The 9,414-nt window shown below is 41.3% G+C and overlaps 1 protein-coding gene across 2 annotated transcripts; it reads left to right on the top strand.

Annotated features, from left to right (window-relative positions):
- Positions 1 to 656: 656 nt before the first annotated feature.
- On the top strand, positions 657 to 9,093 carry LOC123047299 (uncharacterized). Of its 2 annotated transcripts, none has more exons than XM_044470806.1 (24): positions 657 to 888; positions 2,474 to 2,700; positions 2,828 to 2,933; positions 3,254 to 3,355; positions 3,455 to 3,514; positions 3,640 to 3,718; positions 3,837 to 3,987; positions 4,072 to 4,195; positions 4,545 to 4,722; positions 4,845 to 4,873; positions 5,054 to 5,202; positions 5,279 to 5,381; positions 5,549 to 5,644; positions 5,729 to 5,781; positions 5,889 to 6,012; positions 6,144 to 6,206; positions 6,292 to 6,351; positions 6,473 to 6,634; positions 7,429 to 7,499; positions 7,590 to 7,683; positions 7,902 to 8,038; positions 8,144 to 8,224; positions 8,393 to 8,498; positions 8,725 to 9,093. In XM_044470806.1, exons 1-24 carry the CDS (start codon positions 685 to 687, stop codon positions 8,779 to 8,781), a joined length of 2,616 nt encoding a protein of 871 aa, XP_044326741.1. In that variant the 5' UTR covers positions 657 to 684; the 3' UTR covers positions 8,782 to 9,093. The 2 variants fall into 2 exon arrangements, with proteins under 2 accessions (XP_044326741.1, XP_044326740.1); XM_044470805.1 differs by having other exon boundaries at positions 3,834 to 3,987.
- Positions 9,094 to 9,414: the final 321 nt, after the last annotated feature.

The following is a 9,414-nucleotide window of genomic DNA, read 5'->3' as shown; positions in this document are numbered from 1 at the left end:
AGATACAAAAATGACAAAATTTGAGGATGAGATACACATATGTCTAGAGACATAATGTACACGTGTGTACATTTTCAGGATGAAATATGTTATATTGGGAGCTACACAAAAAAAATAAAACAAATTTGAGGCATTTCAGCTATGTATTGTTCATCCTCAAAGTTCATGATTTTGGTTTTTTTATGCAGCTCGCGATTCAAGGTATTTCATCCAGAAATTTTACATGCATACACATTACATCTTTGTGTACATATGTTTATTTTTTTTAGAATTTTTAGAAACTGAAAAAGTTGAAATTTCAAAATTAAGGCCTCCATGGGGTTCGGCCTCCAAAGTGCCCTACTCATATCAGTTCACATATATTGCACTCCCTCCGTTCCAAAATATTTGTCTTTTCGAAGATTTCAAATGGACTATCACATACGGATGCATATAGACATATTTTAGAGTGTAGATTCACTCATTTTGCTTCGTAGGTAGTTAGTCAATTGTTGAAATCTTTAGAAAGACAAATGGCGTATTTAGGAACAAAGGGGGTAGCAGTGTACTTGTACGTACACGTTGCATATTAATCGATTTTGTGGTGATACGTACGCTACGCATTATATAAGTTTGTGACGCACACTCCAACTTAGAGAGTACCAGTGGGAGGGCGAGAGCAGAGTGTAGCGGGGAGCTAGCAAAATGAGGGTAGCTGTGGTGGGCGGCGGGGTGAGCGGGCTGGCGGCGGCGCATGAGCTGCTCGCCGCCAGCAGAGACGACGTGCGTGTGACCCTGTACGAGCAGGAGGAGAGCCTCGGGGGGCATGCCAGGACGGTGGCCGTCGGCGCCGGCGACGGCACCGGCGGGTGCGTCCAGCTCGACCTCGGCTTCATGAGCTTTAACCAGGTCGGTGGTGCATCCGTTATGCTTTCCAGCCTACTCGCATATTTACACATTATTTAATATAATCCGGTATCATGATATAATACTCAAATTTCTTTTTTTTCATTTAATTTTATGCCACGTAATCAAAATTATTTAGTCGGCTTACATGATACTTCCTTCGTTCTAAAATAGATGACTCAACTTTATACTAACTTTAGTATAAAATTGGATCATCTATTTTAAAACGGAAGAAGTATTATCTATGATATTTTCATTAGGACCAGCCTTAGGAGGTGGGAAAAGTGGGCATGCAATCTCTGCCCATAGCAGCATGCATGTGTATGGACCCTTGAAAATTAATCAATGGCTGAGCCATGCATGCAAAGTTGGCAAAGTTAAGCACGATTACCGAAGTTCATCTCCTAAAACTTGGTATACCGCGAAAGAATTGTTTATCCCCCGTTCAGACAGGACACTGGTGCCAAACCTCCACTCACTCCGCCCTCTGTTGCGTCCTCCCCCGCGGCGGCCCACTTCCCCGTCGTCGCCGCCGGCGCCTCCCGGCCGACGAGCCGCCCCATGCCACCTTCGGCTTCCTCCCACGCAGCTTCGGCGCCGCCTTCGCCCACTGCGGCCCGCGCCCTGCCGCCGTCGTTTTTCGAGCAGGCCCTCCGAGACAGCAGGGCACCTCGGCCGTGAGCTCGGCGCGCAAGGCCAGTCAATCCAGGCTTGATCTGCACCCATAGCCCCCACTCTCTCCCGCGCTATATGTTTGCAGTGCTGTTCGTGCCCACCTGCTCTGCTCTGCTCATCGGACGGAAGGTGCTCGGCGGAGTGCCTCTAAGCACAGAACTCATCCAGTGTTTCTACTTTCTACTGCAAAGGCCATCACGTTTTCACGATCAATCTGGAAACCCTTTGCATTCGTATTGGCTGTGTCTGATTCCATGTGCTCATTGATTTTGCATCATGAATGCTCAATGACAACTGACAACAAAAACAACACTAGTTATTTGTTAGATATATAGGAGTAACTAGAAATGATTTAGAGTTATTAGGTTGTCGATTTGTGTTTTTGTTTTGAGGTGGTTGATTGCTTGTGCAGGGCTTGTAGCCAAAAAATGTGCAAATTGATAGCACAACACTAGTTTAGGTGTTAGGGCGCCATGAAATTCAGTCTGGGAAGACAAATTGTGTTCAAACAATTACCCAACCATAGATTTCCATTCAACTTGAACTTGTCGATCATTTCTAACGGGTTTATGTCAGTTTGGAGACTGCTATATCCTTTGAAAGGTGCCTCACTGACTGCCCAAGTCATGTATTGCGTTTTGGCGGAACACGTCATGTACTGTTATGTTTCTGAAACTGTGCTGTCATGCTTATGGTTGGAAATGCAGTTGTAGCTTTACATGTTGGTTTATATCTGATTAGTGTGCATGGTTGTAATCTATTGTTGGTATTTTTCTCTACTCTGATTAAATTAATATAGGACTTCGTAACCACCGGGCTGAACATGGAAGATCTTTGTAAACCTATATTATAAGATTTTATTTTTTTGGTGTCGCACTAACATTTTTGTTGTGCCATATATGCATCAATGTAGGTAACATATTCCCACATGATGGAATGGTTAGTAGGGCTCGGGGTGGAGATGGAGAGATCGGACATGTCTTTATCAGTGAGTACACAATCAGACGGTGGTGGAGGAGGGTGTGAGTGGGGCAATGGCAACGGTATCTCGAGCCTCTTGGCACAAAAAGCCAACATACTGAAAATCAGTTTTTGGCGCATGGTCCGTGACATATTCGAGTTCAAGAACGATGCTTTGACGTAAGCAGTCCAGTCCCTCAGTTCTTGTGTGCATTTTTACTACTTCCATTTGTAGCTGGACATTTAGATATTCCTTGTGTTTATATATGATAACAATGAACTTGTTTATACGATCTTTGGAATGAAGGTACCTGGAGGACCAAGAGCATAACCCTGATCTGGACCGTACTGAGACATTGGGGCAATTCATTCAGTCGCAAGGATATTCCCTACTATTCCAAGAGGCTTATCTTGTACTGATTCTAATCTACTTGCTTACACCCTTTTTAGTGTATCGATCAACCCTTCATTTTGGAAAAAATACCAGATTAGGATTTCTGTCTTCAAATTTTTATGTTCTTTGAACAGTCTAAAACTATGAAAGAGAAACTACAATTTTCAATTAATTATTGATGAAAGTCCAGATGAAATATTCAAGTTCTAACTAAAATCTGGGTTGACTACTTAATGGCTAGTACGTTTTCCCACCAACATTGGTGCAGTGCAGGGGGCGGTAATTAAGGCTGGTTATTTGCAGTTTGAGTTGGTGACACAAAAAATATATTTGGTGCAGATTCCAGTCTGTGCAGGCCTGTGGTCATCTTCATCAGAAGGTGTTTTGAGCTTGTCTGCTTTCTTCGTGCTATCATTTTTCCGCAACCATGACCTTCTTCAGGTGCCCAACTACTTTGTAAACATGTTCCATTCCCATTACATTTGCATGCTTAATTCGTCTTTGTGCATTTGAAAGCTGATTAAGTCGCTGCTCTCTCAGCTGTTTCGTTACCCTCAGTTGCCCACTGTTAAGGCTCGTTCGCACTCCTTTGTAGACAAGGTACTTATTGCAACCCCCATATAGGCGACAACAGGGTCGCACATGATCTCTGTTTATTACACTCTCTAGGCTTTAGCTGCAGCCAAATGTTGGGAATTAACAGCGCAACTATTGCGCACACGCAGGTAAAAGGAGCTTTGGAAAGCATGGGATGTCGAATTAAAACCAGCTGTCGGGTCAAATCAGTTTCAAGTTTTGGTGGAGGTACATACAGGCGCTATTGCTAATGCCGAACTATAAGTTGATTGTGTGGGAGTACAAACAATGTGTCTGTCATCCTATTATCTTGGCATTAACTGAAACAATATCTTGGCACCGGCAGCTGGCTACAGAGTCTTGGAGAATGATGGTTCAGAGGAAACATACGACAGTGTCATCCTTGGGATCCATGCACCTAATGCTCTCAAAGTACTAGGAGCTGAAGCTACACATGACGAATTGAAAATTCTAGGTGCTTGTCAGTGTGTCCAAAGGTAAAGCCTACCTACAATAGCTCAATGAACGCATAAATAAAGTTTGAGCTGATGTACTAATTGTCTGATACATTTATGCTGCAGGGATATATACCTCCACCGCGATCAAAATTTGATGCCCCGGAATTCGTCGGCATGGAGCGGCTGGAATTTCCTGGGGACAACTAGCAGGGGTTTTTCTTTTACATACTGGCTAAACCATATTCAGGTAAATTTTTTGGTTTCATATACAGGGTTTGTTATAATGAATTAACGGTGCTGATGATATATTTCTTGACGAAAGGGCCATGCCCTGGCTTTATTACGATGCTGAAACCATTTTGTACATCGGCATTACATATCCTGAGGACTAGGCATCCCCACCAAAAAGAAAGAAACGAAGGATAAAGTCATTTCTGCGTAGCAATACAGCCATATTTTAATTACGTTAGAACACACATTAGAGCAGGCTCACATAATAACAGCAAAATGGAAGCTTCAGCCTAACGCCTCCAGCAGAATGAATGGATTACTTAATTATTGATTGTGGTATGTTTTTCTTTTGATTGTACTTGTAGAAAATTGAATCTGTCAGGCCTTTCCTGGTGACACTCAATCCCCCTTGTGTTCCGGATCATGTACTGCTTAAATGGTCTACAAGCCTTCCTGTTCTGTCTGTGGCTGCGGCAAAGGCTTATCTTCAGCTTGATCAGATCCAGGGAAAGAGAGGAATATGGTTCTGCGGGGCATACCAAAGTAACCTGTTTAATTTCCGTTTGTAGATAATTTGTTCGGTAGACATTTACTACGTTAAAGTTAGCTGTGAAATGATCGAAAGAACACTAGGTCTCAAATGTCTCTTCTGCCTGGGATAACAGGTCACGGCTTCCATGAAGACGGATTGAAGGTATTTGCATGCACAACCTCTCCGTTCTCTTTTCGACCTGTCCAGCATAGTGAACCATACTGTTATGTGCTAAATTAGCAACGTCTAACAAAGCTAAACATAAATAAGTTGCAATCACATAATTCAGAATGACCATTTCATGAAATAGACATGTGAGGTCTGACATATTGAATCATGCAGGCTGGGAAAGCAGCAGCTCAAGGTTTGCTTGGAAAGAAGTGTGAGCTTCTGCTAAACCCAAAGCAGATGATTCCATCATGGACCGAGGCTGGGGCACGCCTTCTAGTTGCAAGATTTTTCAACCAATATATATCCATCGGCAACTTGATGTGAGTCCTTGTATGAGTCGACATACTATGCGACGTTTAATTATGACTGTTTTTCACCTTAATAGTTTTCATGCAGATTTGTTGAAGAGGGAGGAAGTGTGTTCAGCTTCGGTAAAGCTTGTGACAAATGCAGTGTAAAATCTGTCATGCGAGTTCATGACCCCTTGTTCTATTGGAAGGTTATCTTATATTCTCTTTTTCTGCCTACACATGCATTTATTTGTTTTTCTGACTGGTGATGTGTCCATACGCGATTCTTAATTTCTTACATACTCCACTGAATTTCTGTATCTAACTTTCTCATTTGAACCACATGTGTTTGTCCTGTCTCTCTCATGGCTGTCAGGTTGCAACAGAAGGAAACCTTGGCTTGGCAGAAGCCTATATTAACGGTTGTTTCTCTTTTCTTGACAAGAGAGAAGGCCTTCTGAATCTTCTCCTGGTAAAACTATATCATAGTCCATGAGCCTATTGGTAGCCATTTCTTCTTCATTACAGATCAAATCAATGATCTATTTCTTTGCAGATACTCATTGCTAACAGAGATGAGCGTAGGAACCGCCGTACTACTGGAAAAAGGTTCTGAAACATTTAATTGACCACTAAATTCATATGAATTGACCACTAGTATCTTTGAATCTATGTGTTTGTGATTAATCATGTATAAAATATTGTTTGGTTTGCAGGGGTCGGTGGACACCCTTGCATGTAATAGCTCGGTTGGCACATACTAAATACTTTTTCGGCCAAGCCTCAAGGAAGAACACTATGACACAAAGTCGTCGAAACATCTCTCAGCACTATGATCTTGTCAGTACTCATGTCTCTTCTTTTGTGTTCCAAACCTTATAAAAAGACTTTTCATCATTCATTACTTGCCATGCATCTATGCATACCAAATATACTAATAGTTCTGTCTTTCTTGTCATGTATGTGTGCAGAGTAACGAGTTTTTCTCACTTTTTATGGATAAATCGATGACTTACTCTTGTGCAATTTTCAAGGTTTGTAAATCTTTTGCTTTTGTTGTACGGCTTGTAAATTGTGTAGAGTAGTTTTATTAATTCATGGATTAAATTAAATTGGTAGATGGAGAATGAAAGCTTAGAAGCAGCCCAGGAACGTAAACTTAGCCTACTAATCAAAAAGGTAATACTACCATATCTCCAGAGGTTGTATCATTTGATTGATTACTACTTAGACAACGTTGTAAACAACTGAACATGGTCTGATGGTACTTCAACTTTGCAAAATGCACATTTAACCAAAGGCTAAAGTCGAGAGGGGACATCATGTTCTTGATATCGGTTTCGGCTGGGGAAGTTTAGCAATACAAGTGGTTAAGCAAACTGGCTGCAAATACACCGGAGTCACTTTGTCGGAGGAGCAGCTTAAATATGCCGAGGGAAAAGCAAGAGAAGCTGGCTTAGAGGTTAGTTCTATGTTACTCCCTCCTTTACACAATACCTGTCCAGTTTAATAGTTTATCAGTAGTAACTACCATTTCACCATTATGTGTTCATTGAGAAAGTGTAGTGCGAGCACTTTAGCCTTTTTTATCTTCTACCCCTCCAGCCTTTCTTGTAACTGATGATATGAAGATGTGAGAATGAATATGTCATTTGATAGCATGGCCTGATTTTGCCAATAATACATTTAGTTTTTGTTGCTGCCTGTGTTTTTTGTTTTGAAAGAACGAACCCCCTCATCAGTTTCCATTAGAGAAACCACTCAAACCACATGTTGAAGTATATATGTGGATTGCCTAGCCCTTTCCATCAATTGCAAAACTACCTACTTATTAGAGAGCCAGCAACAGCCCAAAACAATTCTCAGGATCAAAAGGCATGCCATAGTAAGGATCCAAACACTACCTTTTCGGAAGTTTTTTCATCACTACAGGACACACTTTATCATAGGCTTCCTAGGCGGTGCATCATGTTGGGCCTTAAACAGCTTTGACTGGAGGCGATTGATCTAGTAACTTTACTTCTAAGCCGTTAAAACTTGTGTAATTATGCTGGTCTACGCAATCAATGGTCATATGTTTTGATTTTTGTGAGATTTTCTAGCACAACTAATATATTTTTTCTGCCTAGCCCGTTATGTACTTTAAATATATACAGCACATATAATATAGACATGCACAAAGAATTGTCCCCAGCTTACTTCCTCAGCGTGAAATCCTAGCTAACAATTCTACTGTCTGTCGTTATTAATTTTTAGGACCACATAACTTTTCTGCTGTGCGACTACCGTAAAATACCACCGTGCAAGTATGACGCAATCATAAGCATGTAAGTGTTGCTATATTACGGCTGGGCGCTGTGACTTCGACAATACCCCTGTGCATTGTTATACTTATGTATTCCTCTTCTGTGAATCAGCTGTATGATTGAACATGTTGGCCATGAATACTTGGGCGAATTTTTTGCCTGCTGCGAGTCTTACTTGGCTGAAGATGGCATAATGGCCCTGCAGGTTAGTGCATGACAAATATCACTGTTAACAACTAAGTGTATTTCCAAACAACAACCAATTAGTATATGCCTTATTTTGGTGCACAAGAATGAGGTTTAAGCCTTATTCTTTTGGATTGTTAGAAAACCCCAATGAAACTTACTCCTTCCTATCCAAGCAAGACCTTAGGCTTACATGATCATGAACTAACCATTTTCTGTATATACATGTGTTTTTAGTTCATCTCAGTTCCAGACGAACGGTATGAGCAATACAGAAGAAAGCCAGACTTCATAAAAGAGTACATATTCCCTGGTGGTTGCCTTCCTTCTTTGTCCCGTGTAATGTCTGCCATGACCACATCTTCGAGGTTCAGGTACGTTTTACATCAATTGATCGATGCTTGATTGGTCACTTCATGGTCATGGATGGATCTCCATCGATTCAAACCCTCCCTAATCTTGTTGCGCACTGGGTGTAGCATAGAGCATGTCGAGAATATTGGTCCCCATTACTACACAACTCTCATGTGCTGGATGGACAACTTCGCTGCCAACAGAGAGTAAGTACCACTTGCCATTCACTATAAAAGAATGGCAGTGGTGTCCAGTTAATTAGCAAAAACTTGACGACAACAAGAGTAGCTCATACATCATAGGTTCATTGAGAAAGTAAATTTGCTGTGACGATTATATAGTATTAATTTCTTATTGCTTTCTTTTCCTTGCAGTAAAATTTTGGCCCTGGGTTTTGATGAGAAGTTCATGCGTATATGGGAGTACTACCTCATATTCTCTGCGGCTTGTATGAAGGCACGGGCACTTGGAGATTACCAGGTACGTACGTATGTATGCTCTAATGTATATAGTATTATAGTATGTATGTGTTTTTCTTGAGAAAGACCTTCACAGGTGATTTTCACACTTCAAAATATAGTGACCATTAGTTTGAAACTTCGACCAAAATTACGTCTGAACCTGCACCTTTGTGGAATGGAGCTACTACTCCATGTACTGATTGTGATGATGCCTGATTGGCTGACATTGTATATGCTATATGCAGGTTGTTTTCTCTCGCCCAGGCAACCGTCGGCTAGACCAGCCTTTGGCTAAAGCCTAAAGGCAGCTTATCCTTCTCGGTTCAGCTATCAAACCGTTACTTCTCGATAGCCTACGACCCTTTAATGAGTCAGCCCTGGAATGATTCATTCATACAGGCAGCCTAGCAAATAAACCAGGTGGTGTGGTTATCTACCTTCTTGTTTTAATCATGCAATCTTTAGTTTTTCATGGAAGTTATTGTTATCTCTATCAATAAACTTGTATGTGCGTATGTGCTCTGCAAGTGGTACCTTAGTCCTGTTCCTAGAATTTGAGAATTGTATGAAATACTAAGCGGTTTGTTGCTTTAATATCTACCAGAAAGAGTTGATTTCCTTGTTTGTAACTTTTCAATCTGTTCCTGTTTGATATTAAGGAAAACATGGATGAGGTTACTCTCTCCCCCCTTACGAGTTGAAGAAGTGAAGCCTAAGGGCATCTCTAGTCGAACCCTGAAACCTAAACCTCCCAAAACCAGCCCCAGTAATTAAATCCCAAAAAAGACTGGATATTGGGTGGCTGGTTCCTAATCACCCCGTAAAAATTGAACCTCCAAAACACAATATTAACTGCAATTCTGCCGCATTGTGCATCCATATGAACATTCCACTTGATCATTAACATAAACTTCATAATTAACTTCGCTGTTGCA

Source organism: Triticum aestivum, chromosome 2B, assembly GCF_018294505.1.
Source record: "Triticum aestivum cultivar Chinese Spring chromosome 2B, IWGSC CS RefSeq v2.1, whole genome shotgun sequence".
NCBI lineage: Eukaryota > Viridiplantae > Streptophyta > Magnoliopsida > Poales > Poaceae > Triticum > Triticum aestivum.
Note: the sequence above shows the minus strand (reverse complement) of the source record. Positions and strands in the feature narration are given on the sequence as shown.